Raw genomic sequence first — 26,871 nt, 5'->3', positions numbered from 1 at the left:
CAAGACATCATCTCTGTGAAAAAAAAAAAAATTTAATTAGCTGGGGATGGTGGTATGCACCTGTAGGCTCAGCTGAGGTGGCAGGAGTGCTTGAGCCCATGAGATTGAGGCTGCAGTGAACCATGATTGTACCACTGCATTTTAGCCTGTGCAAAAGGGCAAGATCCTGTCTCAAACAAACAAACAAACAAACAAACAATGGCCAGACTATACACAAGGGGTAGAATGAATGTTATGAAGTCAGTTACAATATCTACTCCATAGGCAGGGTGGTTGTATGTGTTTTTACAAGATACATAGGTGATTCAGAGTACAACTAAGTTTGAGGATGGCTACACGTCCCAACTTAAGACTTAAAAATAGGGGAAGGCCAGGCATGGTGGCTCACACCTATAATCCCAGAACTTTGGGAGGATCACCTGAGTTTGGAAGTTCGATACCACCCTGACCAACATGGAGAAACCCCATCTCTACTAAAAATATAGACTTAGCCGGGCATGGTGGTGCATGCCTGTAATCCCAGCTACTTGGGAGATTGAGGCAGGAGAATCACTTAAACTTAGGAAGAGGAGGTTGCAGTGAGCAGAGATCGCACCATTGCATTCCAGCCTGGGCAACAAGAGTGAAACTCAGTCTCAACAAATAAATAATAGGGGAAAACAACTAATTTTTTCCCTTATTTTCCAATGGAACACAGTTATTCTGTGTGATCGTTTGGTTTGACTGACTTTATCTCTTTCTCCTGCAGAGAAAAAGTTTTGATTAGCATTAGTTAAGACTCCATTTCTTTTTGATTTACTGGTTTATGTGCATAGAGGTGTTTGTAGTAATCTCTGATGGTAGTTTGTATTTCTGTGGATCAAGAAGACATGGATAAATTCCTAGACACCTACACCCTCCCAAGACTAGACCAGGAAGAAGTTGAATACCGGAATAGACCAATAACAAGGTCTGAAGTTGAGGCAGCAATTAATAGCTTACCAACCAGAAAAAGTCTAGGACCAGATGGGTTCACAGTCGAATTCTACCAGAGGTACAAAGAGGAGCTGGTACCATTCCTTCTGAAACGATTCCAAGAAAAAGAAGGAATCCTCCCTAACTCATTTTATGAGACCAACTTCATCCTGATACCAAAACCTGACAGAGACACAATTGAGAAAGAAAATTTCAGGCCAATATCCATGATGAACATTGATGCGAAAATCTTGAATAAAATACGGGCAAACCAAATCCAACAGCACATCAAGAAGCTTATCCATCACAATCAAGTCAGCTTCGTCCCTGGGATGCAAGGCTTGTTCAACATACGCAAATCTATAAACGGAATCCATCACATAAACAGAACCAAAGACAAAAACCACATGATTATTTCGATAGATGCAGAGAAGGCCTTCGACAGTTCAGCAGCACTTTATGCTAAAAACTCTCAATGAATAGGTATCGATAGAATGTATTTCAAAATAATAAAAGCTATTTGCGACAAACCCACAGTTAATATCATACTGAATGGGCAAGAACTGGAAGCATTCCCTCTGAAAACCAGCACAAGACAAGGATGCCCTCTCTTACCACTCCTATTCAAGATAGTATTGGAAGTTCTGGCCAGGGCAATCAGGCAAGAAAAAGACATAAAGGATATTCAATTAGGAAAAGAGGAAGTCAAATTGTCTCTGTTTGCAGATGACATGATTGTATGTTTAGAAGACCCCATTGTCTCAGCCCAAAATCTCCTTAAGCAGATAAACAACTTCAGCAAGTATCAGGATACAAAATCAATGTGCAAAAATCAAAAGCATTCCTATACACCAGTAACAAACAGAGAGCCAAATCATGAGTGAATTCCCATTCACAATTGCTACAAAGAGAATAGAATACCTAGAAATACAACTAAAAAGTGATGTGAAGGACCTCTTCAAGGAGAACTATAAACCACTGATCAAGGAAATAAGAGAGGACACAAACAGATGGAAAAACATTCCATGGGCTCATGGTTAGCAAGAATCAATATTGTCAGAATGGCCATACTGCTCAAAGTAATTTATAGATTCAGTTCTATCCCCATCAAGCTACCATTGACTTTCTTCACAGAATTGGAAAAAACCACCTTAAACTTCATATGGAACCAAAAGAGAGCCCTCATAGTCAAGATAATCCTAGCAAAAAAAAAAAAAAAAAAAATAAGCTGGAGGCATCACACTACCTGACTTCAGACTATACTACAAGTCTACAGTAATCAAAACAGCATGGTAATGGAACCAAAACAGAGATAGATATAGACCAGTGAAACAGAACAGAGGCCTCAGAAATAACACCACACATCTACAACCATCTGATCTTTGGCAAACCTGACAAAAACAAGCAATGGGGAAAGGATTCCCTCTTTAATAAATGGTGTTGGGAAAACTGGCTAGCCATATGCAGAAAGCTGAAACTGGATTCCTTCCTTATAGCTTATACAAAAATTAACTCCAGATGGATTAAAGATTTAAACATAAGACCTAAAACCATAGAAAATCTAGGCGGTGTCATTCAGGACATAGGCATAGGCAAGGACTTCATGACTAATTACCACAAGCAATGGCGGCAAAAGCCAAAATAGATAAATGGGATCTAATTAAACTTAAGAGCTCCTGCACAGTGAAAGAAACTATCATTAGAGTGAACAGGCAATGAACAGAATGGTAAAAAAAAAAATTTGCAGTCTACCCATCTGACAAAGAGCTAATAACCAAAGTCTACAAAGAACTTAAATTTATAAGAAAAAAACAGTCTCATCAAAAAGTGGGTGAAGGATATGAACAGACATTTCTCAAAAGAAGACATTTTATGCAGCCAGTAAACACATGATAAAAAAGCTCATCATCACTGGTCATTAGAGAAATGCAAATCAAAACTACATTGAGATACCATCTCAATGCCAGTTAGAATGGCGATCATTAAAAAATCAGGAGACAAGGCCGGGTGGGAGGCTGAGGTGGGTGGATCATGAGGTCAAGAGATCGAGACCATCCTGGTCAACAAAGTGAAACCCCGTCTCTACTAAAAATACAAAAATTAGCTGGGCGTGGTGGCGCGTGCCTGTAGTCCCAGCTAGTCGGGAGGCTGAGGCAGGAGAATTGCCTGAACCCAGGAGGTGGAAGTTGCGGTGAGCCGAGATCGCGCCATTGCACTCCAGCCTGGGTAACAAGAGCGAAACTCCATCTCAAAAAAAAAAAAAAAAAAAAAAAAAAAAAATCAGCAGACAACAGATGCTGGAGAGGATGTGGAGAAATAGGAATGCTTTTACACTGTTGGTGGGAGTATAAATTAATTCAACCATTGTGGAAGACAGTGTGGTGATTACTCAAGAATCTAGAACTAGAAATACAATTTGACCCAGCAATCCTATTACTGGGTATATACCCAAAGGATTATAAGTCATTCTGTTATAAAGACACATGCACACGAATGTTTATTGCATCACTGTTCACAATAGCAAAGACTTGGAACCAACCCAAATGCCCATCAATGGTAGACTGGATAAAGAAAATGTGGCACATATATACCATGGAATACTATGCAGCCCCAAAAAAGATGAGTTCATGTCCTTTGCAGGGACATGGAGAAAGGTGGAAACCGTCATTCTCAGCAAACTGACACAAGAACAGAAAACCAAACACTTGCTTGTTCTCACTCATAAGTAGGTATTAAACAATGAGAACACATGGATGCAGGGAGGGGAACATCACACACTGGGGCCTGCCGGGGGTGGGGGGATTGGGGAGGGATAGCATTAGGAGAAATTCTAATACAGATGAAGGGGGGATGGATGCAGCAAACCACCATGTCACATGTATACCTATGTAACGTGCATGATCTGCACATGTACCCCAGAATTTAAAGGGTAATAATAATTAAAAAATGAACTTAAAAAAAAAAAAGACTCCAGGGTAAAATAATTCTTAATTAAGGCTAAGTATTGAAAACTTAGATTCGTAATTGTTACTTGAATTTATTAGTCAGCCATGTGAAATATAGCTGATTTCTCATGCCTTGGCTGCTGGAGATTCTTTGGTTGTGCAGCTCTCTGGCAAATGAGTTAACCAATCACGGCACAGTGATAAAAATGAGTAGTTTAACTATTTGGAATGAAGTGCCCAGCAGTTTCATTTATCTTAACACTAAGAAACAGAAGCAGTAAAGATTTCTGAGCAACATAACATAGTTTTAAAACCCATGTTCTTTATTCTTGGAAAAAAATCTCTTAAGCTCTCATTTAGTGCATCACTTAGTGTTTAGCTCTTGTTTAGTATTTACTCTGTAAAAACAGACGTGTCTAGTAAGCTTTTTATCAGTTTATCAGAGAAGAGAAGATTTTATAGTTAGGCCATGGACAGCTAGAAACAGCAACATAGCAAGAAAAGGGGGAAAAATCTATAAACTTTTCAGGAGAACCTCAAGAAACTAAGCATTTAGGATAACTTATTCTAGAAAATGGCTTTGTACTTGCAAATCAACAGGAAGTAGGAAAAATCAAAATCTAGAAAATAAAAATGAAAATTAATAAAATAGTTTTGTACTGATAAATGGAGCCTCAGGATCTCAGGTCTCATCCTGGCACAAGACAATGGACTATTTCATGATCCTAATGATTATCTTATAATAAGAAAGTATTATTTTAAGAATATTCTTGTCTTAAAAGATAACATAATTGGCTTTGGAAATATTTTTAACCAAAATGATTAAAATTAAAATTCTGTGTTAGTGTTTGAAGGGTGTAAACCCCCAGCTATCTTGAAAGCATAACTGTGAAAACACTTTGAGGACTACAAATAAGAAAGAGGAAAGCTTTAGCTATTTGTATACGAGGGATTGGAAGAGAACCTATCTTGAGGTCTCACCCATTTATAAAAATAAATGTACTCTTTTTGTGTATGTATGTAAATCATCTAGGGCCTGTTACTTTTAAATCTTGCCAAGTTTTCCCCCACCTCCCTTTACAACGCAAATCAGTGAAATTAGTTTAATCTTTGAAAAATCTAAGACATCTGAAATTCAATTCAGGCTTAACCCTAAAATCGTGGTAAAAGTGAACCATCGACTTGGGCACAAGTTGTTCTCCAAATTCTTAATTTTTTTTCCTTTTTTTATTTTTGTATTTTAATATTTTGAACTCTGGATGATCTTGAGATTAGTGGGTACATTTTATTGTAGTGTTTCTGCTCACACATTTCATCTTACAATCAAGAAAGGAAATGCATTTCTCTGAAGTGACTTTAAATTACCTATATTGCTCATCAGTTCTGTTAGTGCCATTAATTGCTTAAGTAAATGTTGATATGAATTCCTTTAATTATACAGATATTAGTACTTTTTCTAGATTTAGTAAAACCAAAAGTTCAGGTTTTTGCATTTGTATTGTTAAGTTTTTCATTAAGTATATATGCTTTAGAACATTGTTACTGACATCAGTCTGAGGTTTACCACATGAAAACTTGGATAATTGGGCCAACACCGTGGCTTACGCCTGTAATCCCAGCAGTTTGGGATGCTGAGGTGGGTGGCTCACCTGAGGTCATGAGTTCAAGACCAGCCTGGCCAACTTGGCGAAACCCCATCAGTACTTAAAATACAAAAATTAGCTGGCCATGGTGGCAGGTGCCTGTAGTCCCAGCTACTCAAGACAGGGAGGCAGGGAAAATTGCTTGAATCTGGGAGGTGGGGGTTGCAGTGAGCCAAGATTGTGTCACTGCACTCTAGCCTGGGCGATAGAGTGAGACTCCATCTCAGAAAAAAAAAAAAAGGAAAGAAAACTTGGATAATTTGTGTTTTTTTTCTAGTTTGCACTCTTCAGTTGTGTTAGTTTCCCTTTAGTTTCAGTTAATCATTTATATTGACCTAAGTCAGTGATTTTTTTAAAAGATATTTTGGTGCCATCTGCTGTTCTTTAATGTGATATTTCATCGACTTTGGTAAAGATTTGAAATATATGTGTGTGTGTATATATATATATTTGCCCATATAAAGCACAAAATAATGGCGATTTTAAAAGTCTGCTGCATCTGCTTTATGATTCTTATGTTTCCAGCTGCAAAGACTCTTGTAATTTTGGTGGTAAGGAACAGGCTTGCCTAAAAAATACTTTTGCAGTCCTACATCTGCCAGTTTTGTATATTCATTAAATGCCTTTGAGTTCTTGAGGACTTCCTTCTCCAGTTTACTATGGCTTCACATGACAAAGCGCCTGAGTTAGGTTTACTCATTTTTTAACGTCCCTTCTCTCTGAACACGTAGTTTTTCATCTTTCATAGTTCCTATCTTACCTCAAACCACATCCCTATCCATGCTATGAAATCTATTCCCTATGATTATTTTCATTGATTTTCTTTACCTTTTTTTTTTGGGACAGTGTCTTGCTCTGTCGCCAGGCTGGAGTGCAGTGGCGCCATCTCGGCTCACTGCAACCTCTGCCTCCCAAGTTCTGGTGATTCTCCTGCCTCAGTCTCCTGAGTAGCTGGGACTACAGACGTGTGCTACCATGGCTGGCTAATTTTTGTATTTTAAGTACTCACGGGGTTTCACCATGTTGGCCAGGATGGTCTTCATCTCTTGACCTCGTGATCCGCCTTCCTCAGCCTCCCAAAGTGCTAGGATTACAGGTGTGAGTCACCACACCTGGCCCTATTTTTATTGATTTTCTAAACTTTTACATAGGTCAGTTGTACTGCAGAAACAGAATCTTATTTTATATTCATCATGTTTACTTGTCTCACATGATCTGGGTCTATATAGTAGTATAGCTACATATATATGTCTGTATAAGACCATAAAATTACTGTGGTGGCTCACGAGTATAATCCCAACACTGGGAGGCTGAGGCAGGAGGATCACTTGAAGCTAAGAGTTTGAGACCAGCCTGGGCAACAAAATGAAACCCTGTCTCTACTGATTAAAAATAATAATAATGCTGATTTGCTCATTAATGGCCGTGTATATCTTTTCTGTCCAAGTAAATGGCATGTTCTTTGTTTATAGGGCATTTATATACTGATTTTGTAATCTCTAATAGTAAATCCATGTTCACTATTAGGTCTGCAGACTTGGAAATCTGGTGCCCTAATAAAAAGAATTGTGTGCAGACTTGGAAATCTGGTGCCCTAATAAAAAGAATTGTGTGCAGGTGAACTTTGAATAAAATATTAAGTTTCTGTGCATAAATAGTGTGATGTCTATATTGGCTGCTGAGAGTTATCCCACTATCACATGTAAACATTGTCTATTGATTTTTGCTCTGATGGGCTACATACAACATTCTTACCACCCAACTCATCCCAGTATAACTTTAAGTCATATACTTAAAGCTTAATTTTATGTTTCTTCAACTTGGATAATATCTATAGACTCTCTTCTTTGTATCATGATGTTCATGGTTCTTGCCTTTTACCACTGTGCTGTTTCAGTTCTATATTTTCATTATGACAGTTGATAACATAATTATCCTATTGTTGGTGAAGTCTTCTCCATTGGTTTATATGTAGGTTGGTTGTTGAAGTTGAAAAGTGAATATTCACCTTATTATAAATATGGACATTTTACCTCTGTAGTGCTGAATATTTGCTAAAATTATGTTTCATTCTCCACTAACTGATATTACTGTCCATAGGCCACTCAAAAGATTATTTCTAGCTGTTTTGATGGATTTTCTTTTCATATACCACTTACTGTCTTTTATGTCCTCAAGTTTTTCCAAGTTCCGTACTATGTAATCTATTACCATTTTTTTTCAAGAAAATTTCATTTCTAGAGCCCTCTTCCAATGTGTGCTGGTTTCTTTGGACCTATTTTATGCCCTTTATCTTGGAATTCCTTCCCTTTGTTGTTTTCCTGAGATTACTTCATTAATTGATGCATACCATGTCTTCCTCTTGTTTACTCCTTAGTTTTGTTGAAATATGTCTTCCAATAATTTCTTAAGAAGGATTGTGGAGGAGATTAACTTTATAAGTCTCTGCGTGTCTGGAAATTTCTTCAATCTACGCTTATGTTTGTTTGGTGGTTTGATGGGGAGATTTGGCTTTTATCGAGATCCACATATCATCATATCCTTTGTTGTACTTGAATTTTCTAAGTCAAAATCTTCTTGTTTGTTTTTCATCTTTAGAGATGGGATTCCGCTTGGTTGTCTAGGCCTGGAGTGCATAGTGCAGTCGTAACACACTGCAGCCTTACCCTTAGGCTCAAGTGATCCTCCTGCCTCAGCCTCCTGAGTAGCTGGAGCTACAAGTGCGAACCACCATGCCTGACTTTCTCTCAGGTTTTGAGGAACTTTGATATCTCTGTCTTCTTTGGTAGGGTCTCCTATACTTTACTAGGCAGTCATCTTTTTCTACTTGGCTTCACCAGGCAACATTCCTTTCTTTTTTTTTTTTTTTTTTTCTTTTTTCTTTTAGAAATGAAGTTTCACTCTTCTTGCCCAGGCTGGAGTGTAATGGCACGATCTCGGCTCACTGCAACCTCGTCTTTCAGGTTCAAGCAGTTCTCCTGCCTTAGCTTCCCAAGTAGCTAGGAATATAGGTGTGCGCCACCACATCAGGCTAATTTTTTATTTTTAGTAGAGATGGGGTTTCACCATGATGTTCAGTCTGGTCTCAAACTCCTGACCTCAGATGATCAGACCGCCTTGGCCTCCCAAAGTACTGGGACTGCGCCTGGCCACATTCCTTTATTTTTGTGTGTTCCAGAAATCTGTTGAAATTTCTTATGTACACTGATGGTGTCCATGCTGTTTTCTTTGGTGTAGGGATTTATATCTTCATTTTCTTACTAATTACATTAAAGAGTCTCAGATAAAATGAGTCTACCTACAAGCCTAGGTAACATGGTGAGACCCCATCTCTACAAAAAACACACGTGCACTTTTGGTCCTAGCTACTTAGGAGCCTAAAGTGTGTGTGGGAGGATGATTTGAGCTCCGGAAGTCGAGGCTGCAGTGAGCTGTGATCGTGCCACTGCAGTCTGTCCTGGGTGACAGAGTGAGACCCTGTTGCAAAAACAAACAAAAATGAGTCTACCTAATCTGTCATTTTTCCCCAAATTTTTATTTTTAAGCATTAGAAATTTAAATGTACTAAGAAAGTAACTTGAACACTAATTCCCTAACAATGATATAGTGATCTCACAATTCCAGAAAGTGATTACTGATTTCATGTTCTGTTTTATAGATAATAGGATATATATATACAGCTTTCCTGTGGATAATGGCAAAAACATTAGCAGGGATGAGTGACTGAGCTGTAATTTTTTTACGTTTTTACTTTGTTTCGTCCCTATTCTTACTACCACCACCCCTAATCCAGGCCTTTTTTCTAATTTATTGCTGTTATTGAAGGAGTCTTTTTTGTTGTGCCTTAGTTTCTTATATGTACATTGCTGCCAAAGCCAAAAGGTTTGATAAATGTTACAACAATAATTGAAAATTTTCCACTTAAAAACAGAAAACAGAATACAGACCAGTTATTTTACTTTGGCATTCAGGACTTTTCTTTGTTTGACCCCCATGGTTCTCAAAGTGTGATCCTGGTCTACCATCAACAGCATCTCCGGGAATGTGTTAGCATTGCAAATTCTCATTCCTCCCTAATTTTCTGAATCAGAAATTACAGAGGTAGAGCCCAGCAATCTGTGTTTTGGTTTTTGGTTTTGAGATGGAATGGAGTCTCCCCCCCGCCGTCGGGCAGGCTGGAGTGCAGTGGTGCAATCTCGGCTCACTGCAACCTCCACCTCCCGGGTTACAGGTATGTGCCACTGCACCCAGCTAATTTTCATATTTTTAGTAGAGACGGGGTTTCACCACGTAGGCCAGGCTGGTCTCTTAACTCCTGACCTCAAGTGATTCTACAGGCATGAGCCACCATGCCCAGCCAGCAATCTGTGTTTTAACCAAACTTCCACATAATTCTAATTAATTTATGCTTTGAGAACTGTTAATCTAGTTTGTCCCTCTCATTTTACAGGCAAAGAATTGAGGTCTATAGAGATTAATTGAGTTGTCCAAAGTCATACAGCTAGGTATAGTTTTCTGTTATTTATTTTAATTTTATTCAGTTTTCCCCCAGTATTCAATAGTTTTCTTTCTAATACTCCATATTTGATTTGACTTTTTACAAGTTGTAATTACAAATAAGTCTAAGATGGGAAAGTTGTAGAAGACTTTATAGAGAACATGAGATTTGACTGAACGATAAACATTAAGTAGAGAGAAAAGACGGGGGTGTTATAAGCAGTAGGACCACAGTGAATAAAGGTATAGTTAGGTTTAAAAAAAAAAAAAAGTCCTGGGAACAGAATTGGCAAATTGGACTAATAACAACTAGGCGTTCTTTTATAGGAATAAAGTAATTATCACAGTGCCTGGTGTGTTAATAAATGTTAACTGCCTGTTATTGGTGTTGGCTGGTGTTATTGATTGTGTTGTTGATTTTGTTGTTATCATTGTTAGAGAAGTCAAACATAACTGAAGTTAAAGCTGTGGGTTTCTGAATCAAATCTCAGCCCTGCCGTTTACTGTTTGACTTAAGTTAATCTCCCCTAAACTTCAGTGTCCACATTTGTAAAATGGGAAGAATAGTCTCTTAGGGTGGTTGTAACAAATCAAATATATGTTGATGCTATAACTGCTTTATAATAAGTACTTTCTATGTCAACTATTATATGTCTTGGCTTGATAAGTCATTTGATTCTAAGTGACTTAAATAATGTCAAAAATCATAATTATTCTTAAAGGATAAATTTGTCATGATTGAAGAGTTCACAACTATGGCCAAGGCAGAAAACCTTAATAACAGGGAACTGGTTAAGTAAACTCTAATAACAAGGGACTGATTAAATGAATTGTGGGACATTGATATCCTGTAGCCGTTGAAAACTGTGTTTCAGAAAAAATTTTATGACGTGCATTATGAACTTATTTCATATTCATGATACAGTAACAATGAAAAAGAAAGATACCAGGCAGTACATAGTGTCTCAAATTATATAATTTGTTTAAAGCATTGCTCAAAGAATGTTCTTAAACATTAATGAGGATAAACTCTGAGACTTTGAGTAACTGTTTTCTCTTTTGTGTGTTTTTCTTTATTCAATTTTTTTAAGTGAACATACTTTTATAATTAGGAAAAAATTAATGTGACACATACTTTGAAACTAGCAGGATTGTTGGAATAGTTTTATAGTCTCTCCAAATGACTGCTGATACTTTAAAGGGAACAGTATTCATTTTTATCTGCGGTCAACACAAGCCTCCAGCTGGTATTTGAAATATATTTTGAGTGGATCTTGCTAACTTTCAGTATCCCACCTCAATTATGATAATAGCTAATGTTGAGAGGTCATCTCTATCAGGTACTGTTAAGTATTACCAATCTTACTTAATCTTCACAATAATTTTATATGGTAGGCACCATGATTATCTCCATTTTGTAGATGAATTGAAAATTAGTGAAGGAGCTTAAGTTAAAGAGGTTAAAGCACTTGTGCAAGATAACAGGGGTGGTTACTAAGCCAGGAATCTAACCAAGAGCCAGGCTTTTTTGAGCCTGTATCCTTAGTCATTGTGCTTTACTGTCTCCACATTTTAATATTTACAATACTAAAACATCTGAGAAGCTACCTATTAAGAAAATGAAGGGTCTAATTTAATGTTGTGGTATTTCTATATATTTGAATAAGATATGACATGGAAAAGTATTATTTTATCTTTTAAAAATTCTTGGGCCAGGTGCGGTGGCTCACACCTGTAATCCCAGCACTTAAAAAGGCCAACACAGGCAGATCCACGAGGTCAGGAGTTCGAGACCAGCCTGGCCAACGTGGTGAAACCCTGTCTATTACTAAAAATACAAAAATTAGCTGGGCATGGTGGTGTGCGCCTGTAATCCCAGCTACTCGGAAGGGGCAGAGGTGGGAGAACGGCTTGAAACCCGGGAGATGGAGGTTGCAGTGAGCTGAGATCGTGCCACTGCACTCTAGCCTGGGTGACAGAGCAAGATGCCATCTCAAAAAAAGTCTTCAAATTAAACATTTCCAAAAGGTTTGTACCCCATTCTGTGGTATTTTTTTATAGGCTAATATACGCCTAATAAATATATCCAGTATTAGTAAAATTAATTTGATAACAGAGATTAAGAGTATGGGGCTCTGGCTGGGCACGGTGGCTCACGCTTATAATCTCAGCATTTGGGGAGGCTGAGGCTGGCGGATCACGAGGTCAAGAGATTGAGACCATCCTGGCCAACATGGTGAAACCCTGTCTCTACAAAAAATACACAAAATTAGCCGGGCATGGTGGTGCATGCCTCTAGTCCCAGCTACTCAGGAGGCTGAGGCAGGAGAATTGCTTGAAACCAGAAAACGGAAGTTGCAGTGAGCCAGGATCATGCCACTGCACTACAGCCTGGCAATAGAGCAAGACTCCATCTCAAAATTAAAAAAAAAAAAAAAGTATGGGACTCTGGAGCTTAACCATCTGATTTCATATTCTGCCTCTGCTGCTTAATACTTTGTGACCTAGCGTGAGTTGCCTAACCTCTCTTTGCCTGGTTTTCTCATCTGTAACATAGGAATAATAATATGTCCCTTATGAAGTTGATGCAAGGATTCAATGAACTGATACACATATAAAACACTTGAAACAGTAGTGCCTGCACATGTTAAGTTTTCAGTAAGTGTTAGGTACACTGTCAGCAGTAATAATACTATTTATTTGAATTACTATCATTATTATCATCCATCATCATTTGTATTGCTATAATAAACTTTTAAGAGACACCCAAATTACTTTGTAGTGAAAAGTAAAAATAAAAACATTACATCTAGAGTCCATTGACTTAAAAATTATTTTGCTACCACTTACTGGCTTTCTAACCTTACGCATTTCACTTAACCTTAATGGCCTGAACTGCCCGTCAATAAAACAAGTTAATATTTTTCTTGTTGGGTGATTTCTTGATTTGTAAAAAACATTACTAGAAATTATGTTACAGTACCAGAAATTATAGTTAAACTATGGGGCTATGAAAGAGAACTGATGATGCTGAGCCCCCCATCCTCTTCTCTCTCTGGTGAGGTCCATTTTTCTTCTTTCAATAAAATGGTTTCTTGATACAAAGAAGATTAGCATGGCCCCTGCCCAAGAGTGACATGCACATTTGTGAAGTGTTATATATTTTTTAAAAAGTTGTTTCATGTGTGAATTCACAAAGGGAAAGATTCAGCATTTAGTGCTTATAAGAATATAATAGCCATATTTTCATTTTGCTCTTCATGCTTCATACTCCTGCTCTTATACTCCTTGCCCATAAACTAAAACATTTCTAGAAATTTTTTAATTTCATATGAAAGGAAAATTAGGGACAGGCTAAATTGTTTTAAGCTGTGTGCATATGACGATTTGTGTCCTGTTTTATACTTTCATAACACCTGCGTGTGTCCATGGTATGGCAGTTACTATATTGCTTCGATTATTTGTTTACATATCTCACTCCCCTACTAGAACAGTTCCCTCAGTGGTGGACCTTTATATTCACAATGACTATAAACAGATGAAAATTAATCAGCTGGGCGCAGTGGCTCATGCCTATAATCCCAGCACTTTGGGAGGCCAAGGCAAGGTGGATCATGAGGTCAGGAGTTTGAGACCAGCCTGGCCAACATAGTGAAACCCTGTCTCTACTAAAAATACAAAATTAGCTGGGCATGATGGCATGCACCCGTAGTCCCAGCTACTTGGGAGGCTGAGGCAGGAGAATTGCTTGAACCTGGGAGGCAGAGGTTGTGGTGAGCCAGTATTATGCCACTGCACTCCAGCCTGGGCAACAGAGCGAGCTCAAAAAGAAAAGAAAATTAATAGCATTTGGTTGATAATGTCTGTGAATCCAAGGTTAGGCTAAAAAAAAAAAAATTAGGTTAGATTTAATTGTTAATTTGGGGCTATGGTCATTCTCGTCTTAAATTAATGCCGTATTTCATACTCTGGCCATATCAACTTGTACTTGGGTATATAACACTACTTTTGAATTACATTGTCGAATTGAACTTGGATTGAACTTAAGTATGTTAAATCTTTGGAATTTAGTAACTTTAAAAATAACTTTTTTATTCCTTGTTAAAATAGAAAATTATTGTATGTATTTTGTGAAATTTGACTCTTAGGAAATACTGAATGTGAAAAACTAGAGGAACAAATATGAGAATGGAAGAAAACATTTTTTAATGCTCCATTCTAGGGAGAGACTATTTTACACTCCTTTTCCCAAAAGCAATGAGAGAAAGAGTCTTAAGAGAACAGAATGTGATATGTAACAGGAAAGAATTAAAATACAGTTAAGTTACTTTCAAGAAACTTTAATCCTTGAATTAGTAGTTGTCAGTTGGAAATTTTCTTTTTAATCAAATAAAGTTATGACCTTTTGTCAATTCTGGGCCCACAGACATATTTTACTTATTTTTTAAAATTTGTTTCAAATTCATGAATCTGTGGACATTTTTTATATAGAGTATTGTTAATTTTGACATCAACAGATAACAGTCCACTTTACCTCATATGGCTAACTCTCAAATATTGAATGGCACGTCTACCATGAAACAGTATTGCACCATATGTAAATATGAAAGCTGGTCTGTGCTTTCTGACTCCTCATTCCTAGTGTAGTGTATTTTCAGAGTGACAGAATTCTCTATTTATTTCCAACCCAAATGACTCACTAATGCTTGAGATCTACATATTTAGTTTTATATTGGGCATTTCCACTTCAATGTCTCCCAGGTACCTCAAAACTCAAAATCCAAACCTTAACTCATCTTTTTTCCCCTTCCTCTTAGCCTCCAAAGTCACTGCCTTAGTACATGGCACCACCATTCATTGGATTGCCCAAATCAACATTAATTTGGTTCCAGCCTCTTCTCCACTCCCCAGCCCACTGTATCCACTCATCAGGTTTTATGAGATTTACCTTGTAATGTAACTCACATATATCCATGTTTTCCATATTTATTACTGTAGCCGCCTTCCTCTCTGAGTTGTATTGTGCTGTAGCTCCTTTACTGGTCTCCTCCCACCAGTGATAGTTCCAGTTGTTTTTACTTTGGGTGACCTTCCTAAAACCCAGAACACAGTACTGTTCTTTTTGATACCCTTCAGTGACTATCTTTTGTTTTTAAGATAAAGTCTAAATTCTTTACACTTAGAAAATTTATACTTATTGTAATTTATAAAAATTTATATTTAGAAAATGTGTTTGTAACAGCCTTGATAATTTGGTCTCTACTACATCGTATAGCCATACATATGGAGCAGCTGGCAGTTCCTTGATACCTGTGCTGGAGATGAACATTTTCAAGTCTTCACACACACTCTTCCTTCTGCATGACTGACTCCCAGTTGTCATTCATTTTTCAGCTTGGACTTTATTCAGAAAACCTTATACCAACACTCAGACATCATCTAAGATTGGATTAGATGTTCTTACATATTCTTGAAATACTTTCTGCTTATCCTTATTGGATTAGATGTTCTTATATATTCCCGCAATACTTTCTGCTTATCCATATCAGCATGTAGCACACTGCATCATTATTGCCTGTTCAGTTGTCTTTCTCTCTCTTAGGCTGTTGAATAGCAAATACCATATTCTCTTTGATTGACTTGTTTCACCAATACCTAGCACAGTGCATGGCAAGATTTGGCTTCTGAAGATTGTTATTAAGTAATGAAAATGTATTTTTTTGAGTCATTTTAAGTATAATGATTTTTCAGGTGGCAAAAAGTTAATGCAAGAGAGAGAGAGAGAGAGTGTGTGTGTGTGTGTGTGTTTGTGTGTGTGTGAATAACTGAATACATTAGTGGAACTGTTATGTAACAGTATCCTAAATAAATAATTTTAAAATTGTAACTACATGTAAAATAAAATCAAACATCTGCTTACAGCAAGTCAAGCTTTTAAAAAGGAGTTTTTTATAATAACTTTATTTTTGGGCTCCCTACTATAAAATATTTAAATTTTAAGTAAACCATTTAATTTTAAAAGTATTTAAATTTTGTCTTGATTTCCATTTATGAATTTTTTTAGCAGCTAGAGAAAAGCTGTGGTAGTTTCCAACTGTGTTAGAAACAGTTGTCAAGTGTGGTTCCTTTACACTATGAGACTGGGAGCTGTTTCTAAACACAAAGTTGTTAGTAGCACAGATTTGCCTAAGTTTCCAATCTGATCTGTGACTATGGGTAAGTAAATTGGAATTTGTGTATTTGTGGGGAAAGAAACTTCTGACAATTAAATTCCATAAATTACTCTCTTACTTTATAACCTAAAATGTGTAGACTTTAAACCCCAGCCAGTCAATAGTATAGTTTTTTGCAAATCTTCAAGGTAAAAGTTATACAAAAATCAAATATTCTGCCAGCCTCAGAATAGATAGACTCAAGACACCTATTTGAAACCTAAAATAAATTTTCAGTGCTACATTTATCATCAAAGATGTCAAAGATTATTTTTAATTAAAGAAACATGTTTATTTTCCAGAAGCCTTTACTTACTTCTGTGGTTCCTACTAATAGCGAAGGTTGTATTGTATTCATAGCATAGGATTCGTGTAAAATTTAGAAATTATAAAATAAATTTTGTTAGTATGTGTGTGCAAATAGCATACTTTTAAATTGCACACTAACTTCTTACCCTTTAAGACAGTGGTCCCCAGCCCTTTTTGTCACCAATGACGGTTCCATGGAAGACTTATTTTTCCGTGGACCTGGAGGGGTGGATGGTTTCAGGATGAAACTTTTTAACTCAGATCATCAGACATTAGATTCTCATAAGGAATGCACAGCTTAGATCTCTTGCATGTGCAGTTCACAATAGGATTCACGCTTCTATGAGAATCTAATGCCTCAGAATCTAATGCCTCTGACAGGAGGCAGAGTTTAGGCAGTAATGTTTGCTGGCCCACCACTCACCTCCTGCTGGGTGGCCCAATTCCTAACTGGCCACAGGGGTTGGGGATCTCTGCTTTAAGAGAACTGATAAAGGGTTAGTGAAAAATATATATGTGTATGTGTGTGTTTTTATATACACACACTGTTGATAACGCAGTCATACACCACATAACAATGTTTTCATTAACAACTGACTGTATATGACAGTGGTCCCAAAAGATTATGATACCATATTTTGTTTCTTTGTTTGAGACGGAGTCTTGCTGTGTTACCCAGGCTGGAATCCAGTGGTGTAATCTTGGCTTACTGCAACATCCTGAGTTCAAGTCGTTCTCCTGCCTTCAGTCTCCTGAGTAGCTGGGACTACAGGCATGGGCCACCACACCCTGCTAATTTTTGTATTTTTAGTAGACAGGGTTTCACCATGTTGACCACTGGTCTTGAACTGCAGACCTCAAGTGATCCTCCTGCCTTGGCCTCCCAAAATGCTGGGATTACAGGTGTGAGCCACTGCCTCTGGCCATGATACTATATTTTTACTGTACCTTTTTTTTAATCCTTAGTTAGGCATTTTTTCCTTCCTTCCTTCCTCCCTCCCTCCCTCCCTCCCTCCCACCCTCCCTCTCCCCCTCCCTCCCACCTTCCCTCTCCCCCTCCCTCCCTCCCTCCCTCCCTTTCCCCCCTCCCTCCCTCCCTCCCTCCCCCCCTCCCCCCCCCCTCACCTTTCAATGGAGTCTTGCTCTGTCACTCAGGCTGGAGTGCTGTTGATGCAGTGTCAGCTTACTGTAGTCTACACCTTCCATGTTCAAGCAATTCTCCTGCCTCAGCCTCCTGAATAGCTAGGATTACAAGTGCCCACCATCACACCCGGCTAATTTTTTTATTTTTAATAGTGACAGGGTTTCACCATGTTGATCAGGCTGGTCTTGAACTCCTGACCTCAGATGAACTGCTGGCCTTGGCCTCCTAAAGTACAGGGATTACAGGTGTGAGCCACCACACTTAGCCTTCTCAGAACATGCTTTTGTCTTTAAGTGACAAGGGACTATATGTGTCTGCACTGTCTAGTTGAGGTAGCTACTACGTGCATGTGGCTGTTGAGCACTTGAAATGTGCCTAGTCTGAATAGAGGCATGCTGTAAGTGTTAAACATACATACTAATTTCAAAGACTTAGTTTGAAAAAAATGTAAAATATCTCAGTAATAATTTTATATTTACATGTTGAAATGATATTTCAGATTTAGTATGTTAAAATATGTTAAAATTAATTTCACTCTTATTTTTTAATGTAGCTAAATTATGTATATGGATTGTGTTCTATTTCTGGTGGACATATCTGGTCTAGATCTAACTAAAAAATTTTTCTGTAAATTATGGTTAAAATTGAACATTTTTGGTAGAGTTATTTTGTAGCAGTCTTTGATTACAACTTGACATTAAACATTAGCATTAATATTGTATTAGATGTAAAAATGAAAACTATAAAATTAAAAATTTTTGTAACTTTTTTGTTGTTGAGATGGAGTTTCACTCTTGTTGCCCAGGCTGGAATGCAATGGCACGATCTCAGCTCACCGCAACCTCCGCCTCCTGGGTTCAAGCAATTCTCCTGCCTCAGCCTCCCGAGTAGCTGGGATTTACAGGCATGTGCCACCATGCCCGGCTAATTTTGTATTTTTAATAAAGACAGGGTTTCTCCATGTTGGTCAGGCTTGGTCTCAAACTCCTGGCCTCAGGTGATCTGCCCGCCGTGGCCTCCCAAAGTGCTAGGGTTACAGGTGTGAGCCACTGTGCCTGGCCAAAATTATTTTAAGGTCTTGCTTTTACACTTGTTGGCACAAAACCATAACTAATCCATGATTTCATGTTTTTTTTTGGGTTGGAGCCAGTTTGGCGTATCTATCATGGATAATTGGCTTTATTCTTTTTTTTTTTAATGTAACAAATATTTTTTTGTCTTATGTATGCCAAGTATGTCTTGGGGGAATACTTCTCCGTAATTCAGGAGGGAACAAAAAATAATGGATGTACATGTAAATGCATTTGTGGGTTTGGAGGTTGGAAGGAAGTTAAGGCAGTTCTTGTCTGGCTTACTTTTTTTATGTAAAGTAGGACATAAGGTCATCATAGCCACTACTAGTGATGGCTTCTATGAAGAACTAACTTCCTTAATTGAGTAAAATTAAAGGGTTCTTCATAAATGGGAATCAATATTTATTGAGTACTTACTGGGCCCCAGGCTAAACACTGAAGAGTATAAAAGAGGGCCCGTGCCCTCGAAGCTTCTAATTTTGTTAGGGAAGTATGGCATATAACAAAAAAGTAAATACAACATAAGGCAGCTAAGGTATGGTAAGAAATACGTGGTACATATTAAGTACAACAAGAGTTCAAAAGATGAAGCGAACCCAAATGACTGGAGATTTCTTTTAAGCTTTCTCTTTTGCTGCTTATCACAGTAGTAGCCAAGTAATCTTCCCAGAATGATCCCTTTTTAAGTACTTTTTGGCGCTGTACTTGATTCTCAGAACAGTCAGTAGTAATTTAATATGAAAACTATATAGAAATTTAACAAATACTCTTCAGCACAGAGTTCAAAACAGTAATTTTATAACTCATGAGCACGCGACCAGGCACAGTGGCTCACGCCTGTAATCCCAGCACTTCAGGAGGCCAGGGCAGGCAACTCATGAAGTCAGGAGATCTGAGATCATCCTGGCTAACACGATGAAACTCTGTCTCTACTAAAAATACCAAAAATTAGCCGCCATGGTGGCACACGCCTATAGTCCCAGCTACTTGAGAGGCTGAGACAGGAGAATCGCTTGAACCCGGGAGGCAGAGGTTGCAGTGAGCCAAGATCGTGCCACTGTACTTCAGCCTAGGCAACAGAGTGAGACTTCATCTCAAAAAAAAAAATTTAAAGAAATAACTCATGAGCGCTTTAGTACAGTGTTTAGAAATGGGAAGTTGAGATTTCTGTGGTATTCGTGATTTAATGCATGTAGCTTCTTGAATTTATTTGCTTTATGTTTTAGGTTGCAGCTGAATGCCTTCTCTTTCCTGTTATTACCTCTGAATTCCTTACTTTTCGGTCTTTAATATTTGCTAAGAGAGAAGGAAAGGATTCCAGGGTGTGGTGGGTGGGTTTCTATAGTAATAAGATCTACAGATTTTTAAAAGGTGAAGGTGAGGGAGAGAAGAGGGAGTTGTATAGGATGAAAAGTTTGAGAATGTACTTTTGAGTGTTGTAGAATTGGACTGACTACTGAGGGCATGGCAGACAAGCTGGTAGAGACATTAACCCACATGCGTGCATACTCCAAACATACCAAAATGAAATATGCAGTAAGGGCTGGGCACAGTGGCTGATGCCTGTAATCCCAGCACTTTGAGAGGCTGAGGTGGGCAGATCACTTGAGCTCAGGAGTTTGAGACCATCCTGGGCAACATGGCAAAATCCCATCTTCTAGAAAGTACAAAATTAGCTGGGCTTGGTGGTGTGCACACCTGTAGTCCCAGCTACTCAGAGGTTGAGATGGGAGAATTTGATTGAGCCAGGGAAACGGAGGTTGTAGTGAGCTTAGATCTCACCACTGCACTCCAGCCTGGGTGACAGAGTGAGACCCTGTCTCAAAACAAAACAAAACAAACAAAAGAAATATGTAATAAGAACAAAACTGTAAGGCCAGGTGCGGTGGCTCAAGCCTATAATCCCAGCACTTTGGGAGGCCGAGGCGGGTGGATCATGAGGTAAGAGATCAAGACCATCCTGGTTAACAAGGTGAAACCCCGTCTCTACTAAAAATACAAAAATTAGCTGGGCATGGTGACGCACGCCTGTAGTCCCAGCTACTCGGGAGGCTGAGGCAGGATAATTGCTTGAACCCAGGAGGCGGAGGTTGCAGTGAGCCGAGATCGAGCCATTGCACTCCAGCCTGGGTAACAAGAGCGAAACTCCATCTCAAAAAAAAAAGAACAAAACTGTAAATGACTAACTAAACATTTAAGAAAGGAAAGAGGAGGAGGAAAATTTATAGGTGTCAGAAATCAGAGAAATAAAATCAAAACAGCAAGTGGGAGCTAGTGCTGCTGTATAGCACACAAGGGTTTTGGTCCTGGATATGTTCTAAGGGGTCTGGGTTTGAAATTTATTGCACATATGGGGATAGGATATATGGCCTTGGGCCTTTGCAAAATATATCTAGAACAAAGACCCAGGCCTGTGGCCTAGAACCTGAAATAACTTCCCTAATTGTGCATAGAGATTAGAAAAAGTGCCTGCTAGTCAAACACTCAAGAACAAAGTCAGTGACAAAACAGTCTAAGAAAGAATATAAAATATGAGTGAAATGATTAAAGAGATAAAAGAAGGAAATGAAGCATGATGAGATAACAGATCAATATGAAAAAGAAACAATAAAAATTAACTTTTAGATATTAAAAATATAGCCGGGCACGGTGGCTCATGCCTATAATCCCAACATTTTGGGAGGCCAAGGTGGGCAGATCACCTGAGGTCAGGAGTTCAAGACCAGCCTGACCAACATGGAGAAACCCCATCTCTACTAAAAATACAATATTAGCCGGGCATGGTGGCACATGCCTGTAATCTGAGCTACCCAGGAGGCTGAGGCAAGAGAATCGCTTGAACCTGGGAGGTAGAGGTTGCAGTGAGCTGAGGTCACGCCATTGCACTTTAGTGAAACTTCGTCTTTAAAAAAAAAAAAAAGAAATTGAAAATATAATCATGGAAATTAGCATTAGATCATTAGATGGGTTAAATTTCAGATTAGACAGATACTCTTGCCTTGGCTGAAAAGGAAAAATCTAGCAATAAATGGTTAAAAGGAAGCAAATCTCGATCAGACATGGTGGCTCACGCCTGTGATCCCAACACTTTGGGAGGCCGAGGCAGGTGGATCACCTGAGGTTAGGCATTCGAGACCAGCCTGGTCAACATGGCAAAACCCCATCTCTACTAAAAATTAAAAAATTAGCCTGGCGTGGTGGTGCATGCCTGTAATCCCAGCTACTCAGGAGGCTGAGGCAGGAGAATCACTTGAACCTGGGAGGCAGAAGTTACAGTGAGCCAAGACTGGGCCACTGCACTCCAGCCTGGGCAACAGAGTGAGACTGTGTCTCAAAAAAAAAAAAAAAAAAACTCATAGTACTGAGGTGTACATAGTGAAGAGATAGGCATGGTGGCTCACACCTGTAATCCCAGCTACTCAGGAGGCTGAGGTGGGAGAAACCCTTGACCCAGGAGGTGGAGGTTGCAGTGGGCCGAGATTGTGCCATTGCAGACTCCATCTCAAAAAAAAAGGAAAAAAAAAGAAGAAGCAAATCTATAATAATAATCCATGAAAGCAAGAAGCTGAAAATACAGGATTTAAAAAAAGACTGATACAAACCAAAACAGAAAGCTGATAGACCAAAAATAGTTTTTAAGGCAGAATGCATTGTTAGTGATGAAGAAAGCCATTACATAATGAAGAATGGAATAATTCACCAGGAAGAAATAATTATCTTGAATCTGTCCAAATAATACTGTCTCAAAGCACATAAAGCAGAAATTTGCCAGCAAAAAAAAAAAAAGAAGACTACCTACAAATATAGTGGGAGATTTTAGCACATTTCCTTCAGAAACCAATTAATAAACCACCACCAGCATCAAAAAAGTGAAAAAGTGAAAGCATAGAGACTATTTGAACAACACAGTGAGCTAGCTCTTTTAGACATGTTTAAACCATACTCTAAAAATTAGAGTGTAGGTGTTCCTTTCAGTCAAACATAGGACATTTATTTACTAGCCACATTATTAGCATACAAACATTTGTAGAATTACACATATTAGACCATAAAGGGAGAGAGTTCCACAAATGCCTAGGCATATCACACTGGCTACTTTTTCTGATTCCTGCAGTACATGGAAAATTTATGGGCTGGGTGCATTGATTCACACCTGTAATAATCTCAGCACTTTGGGAAGCCACGCAGGAGGATCACTTGAGCTCAGGAGTTTGAGACTAGCCTACACAACATGGTGAGACCTTGTCTCTACCAAAAAAAAAAAAAAAAAAAAGAATCTTTTTAATTAGCCAGGTGTAGTTCCAGCTATTTGAGAGGCCAAGCTGGAAGTGTTGCTTGAGCCCAGGAGATACAGGCTGCAGCAAGCCATGATTGTGCCACTGCATTCCAGCCTGGGTGACAAAGTGAGACACTGTATCTTTAAAAAAATAAAAATTTACTTGGTTTTCCTGAAAGTGATGTTAATCAAATAATATTTAAATGAAATAATAATTGAAATACTGTTTGAACTCTACATATGAGCCCAGGCATACTCTGCGTTTTACATATATTTAAGTTTTTAGCAACTCTCAATTATAAGATACTATTGTCATCTTTAATAGATGAGAAAATTTAGGCTGAAAAATGTTAATTTTACACCCAAGGTTAGCTGACTGGAAAACCTCTACTTTAAAATATAGTACTTTTACAAACTCCTCCCCCTTTTTTATACCTTTGTTGTTATAAAATATAGCCAGGTAGAGAAACTAACATAAAGCAAATACGGAGCTTGTTGAGTTATTATTAAGGATTATCCTTGTAATACCAGCAAGTCAAGAAACAGCACTTGGCCACCTGCCTTGGCCTCCCAAAGTGCTAGGTTACAGGCAGTGGATCGCGCCTGTAATCCCAGCACTTTGGGAGGCCAAGGAGGGCGGATCACCTGAGGTCAGGAGTTCAAGACCAGCCTGGCCAACAGGTTGAAACCCTGTCTCTACTAAAAATACAAAAATTAGCTGAGCATGCTGGTAGGTGCCTGTAATCCCAGCTCCTTGGGAGGCTGAGGCAGGAGAATCATTTGAACCCATGAGTTGGAGGTTGCAGTGAGCCAAGATCCTGCGTTGCACTCCAGCCTGGGTGACGAGAATGAAACTTCATCTCAAAAAAAAAAAAAAAAAGAAATAGCACTTTGCCAGCCACTAAGCCTTTGATGTTCCCTATTCTAATTATATTCTTCCCTACTAAAAGCATTTGTATTATAGTCATTTTCTGGCTTTTTAAAAGATAATTTGAATACCAAAGTGTACATTCTTAATGTGCTTTATAAAGTTTTACTTATTTTTCTCCCACTGTTTTTCCCGTCTGATTTAATTTGTTAAGAAACTGGTAGTTTGACCTATAGAGTTTCTTACAAGTTTGATCAGATTCAGGTTTGATGTTTTTGGCCAGGCTATTTATAGGTGGTGGTATAGGAGCTATATAATCTCCTGGTTGTTTTTGTGATTTTACAGACTATTGATACTCATTGGCTAAATCTGTTAACTCATTAAAGATTGCAACATGGTGATTCTCTAATTTTATTCTCTCTTCATTACTGGAATGTTTCTATAGAGAAGCTTCCCCTCATCTACCTGGTGATTCAATTTATATAAGAGAGGAAGAAATGTTTGCTTATTTCTTGTTATTTACCAGTTTTCAACATGATGGGTTGGTTTTCACCTCTATTTTTCAAATAACCTTTTTTAAAAATTTTTTTAAATATTGTGAACTCATGGATGGATGGATTAACTGATTGATTTTGAGACGGGGTCTTGCTGTCACCCAGGCTAGAGTACAGAGGCATGATCACAGCTCACTGCAGCATGACCCATTGAAAGCACTTTGGAGGCCAAGGCGGGAGGATCTCTTGAACCCAGGAGTAGACCAGCCTGGTCTCAGACCCTGTCTCTACCAAAAAAACTATACATATATATATTTAAATTAGCTGGGTGGTGGTACGTGTCTGTAGTCCCAGCCTGTTGGGATGCTGAGGCAGGAAGATTGCTTGAGTCCAAGAGGACAAGGCTGTAATGAGCCATGTTTGGGCCACTGCACTCCAGCCTGGGTGACAGAATGAGGCCCCGTCTCAAAAAAAAAAAAAAAAAGAAAAAAGGTGATCATACATCAGACCACCCTCTGACACTCTTTTTACCCTATTTGGTATTTCATGCCCTATGCTGAGCTGTTCCTCTTCATAGACACCCTCCTTGCCAAGCTGCCTTCACCCTATATGGTCTCTAACCATGTAGTACTAGTTCCCTTTCCAGTCCTCTCAACAAGTAGACATCGTCTTTACCTTTTTTAAAAAAAGTCTTCCGTGTTTTATAGAAATTTAACATTTCTTTCATATGGTTATCCAGTTGGTGGGAATTTCATGTAAAAGTTGAATTCGCCCCCTCCCAAATTTGAAGTTCTAAGAAAGTTTTCTGTATCCATGGAACTTTTTTTTTAAAGGGTATTATTTTTCTTATTGCTTCTCTTTATAACAGATGATGATGTGCCTGCAGATATGGTTGCAGAAGAATCAGGTCCTGGTGCACAAAATAGTCCATACCAACTTCGTAGAAAAACTCTTTTGCCAAAAAGAACAGCGTGTCCCACAAAGAACAGTATGGAGGTAACTTTAAATGTAATTGCTTTTCTTTTGTAGTGAAAGAATTATCAGGAAACAAAAAAGGGAATGTCATCCTTTTTTATAAGGAATGATTATGAATGATAAAAGTATTTGCTTTACTAGTTTCCGTTTTGTTTTTGAAGGGCGCCTCAACTTCAACTACAGAAAACTTCGGTCATCGTGCAAAACGTGCAAGAGTGTCTGGAAAATCACAAGATCTATCAGGTATTTCCTATGGGAAAGTAAGAAATAGGGGAAAATAATTTTTTTTTTAATTTTGCTTGAAGCCAAAAAATCAAAATTTAAATGTATTTGAGTATTACCTTTGGAATTCAGAAACTGATTATTACAGAATGAACTTTAGAACACTGACCTCTCCCTCTGACTTTTATTGTTGTATAAAAATGCTTTTTATGTATTTATTTTAGCCATTTCTGAGATGGCACATAATACCTAAAAGAAGGAATACTTTTGTTAGTTCAGGATAAATTGAGATAGATATGTGTTATCTATGAAACCCAAGTGCTTATAAAATGACCATTATCAAAAAAAAAAAAAGCTATTCATTAAACTGAAAACTGTGTTCTTTAAATAATGAGAAAGTTATTGCCCAAATGATAGTTTATATGTTAATCTCTTTATAGCAGCACCTGCTGAACAGTATCTTCAGGAAAAACTGCCAGATGAAGTGGTTCTAAAAATCTTCTCTTACTTGCTGGAACAGGATCTTTGTAGAGCAGCTTGTGTATGTAAACGCTTCAGTGAACTTGCTAATGATCCAATTTTGTGGTAAGTGAAAAACCTATTCCTTATTAACTTGAGATATATTATTTGTTGCCCAAAATGGTAAACATGGTAGGAAAGTTGGAGTTGTGAGTTGGTAGTTACAATTAGTTGGAACAAACTTAAAATGCTTATCAATTCCAAGATACTTGTGTATCACAAATGGTGGCTGTCAGTCCAGGTGGTATTTATAAATCAGTAAATGAAGTATTTTCTCTGCTGTTTATCAGCTAATAGCAACTGAGTGATTATGGGAAATGTTTTTCTTTTAATAGCTTTTTAGAAACAGAACTTAGTTTAATTTAAAATAGCTAATAAATTAAATCTCATAGGTTAGAATGTAAGTTTTGTACATCACCTTTGGAAAACAGTTGTATTCATGAATCTTTAAATAATTCATGCCCTTTGACCCAGTAATTCTAGTTCTGAGAATTTTTTTTTGCCTTATTTACAATTTTTTTTGTAACAGCATAGTTAATAATGAAGAAAAATTATAAAGGGATTTTCATTTGTTTTTCAAGAGACAGGGTCTTGCTCTGTTGCCCAGGCTGGAGTGCAGTGGCACGATCACAGCTCACTGCAGCTTCAATCTCCTGGGCTCAGGCCATTTTCCCACCTCAGCCTCCTGAGTAGCTGGGACCACAGGCATGTGCCACCATGCCCAGCTAATTTTTTTTTTT

At 38.1% G+C, this 26,871-nt stretch overlaps 1 protein-coding gene and 1 non-coding gene across 3 annotated transcripts in view; both read left to right on the top strand.

Moving 5' to 3' along the window:
* FBXO11 (F-box protein 11) overlaps positions 1–26,871 on the top strand; it is a 100,261-nt gene that overhangs the window by 44,077 nt on the left and 29,313 nt on the right. For both annotated transcript variants that reach the window (XM_012473750.3, XM_064364060.1), the window contains exons 2-4: positions 25,284–25,411; positions 25,552–25,633; positions 26,053–26,197. In XM_012473750.3, coding sequence (XP_012329173.2) covers positions 25,284–25,411; positions 25,552–25,633; positions 26,053–26,197 — 355 coding nt within the window. The remainder of the gene's footprint in view (positions 1–25,283; positions 25,412–25,551; positions 25,634–26,052; positions 26,198–26,871) is intronic.
* On the top strand, positions 13,100–13,206 carry LOC135269785 (U6 spliceosomal RNA). The gene has a single exon (XR_010338043.1). It is a non-coding gene; the product is annotated as a U6 spliceosomal RNA (small nuclear RNA).

This window comes from Aotus nancymaae, unplaced genomic scaffold (genome assembly GCF_030222135.1).
Source record: "Aotus nancymaae isolate 86718 unplaced genomic scaffold, 86718_ANA_hifiasm-v0.15.2.pri h1tg000057l, whole genome shotgun sequence".
Taxonomy (NCBI): Eukaryota; Metazoa; Chordata; class Mammalia; order Primates; family Aotidae; genus Aotus; species Aotus nancymaae.
The sequence above is the reverse complement of the archived record's forward strand: the minus strand, read 5'-3'. Positions and strand labels throughout refer to the sequence as shown.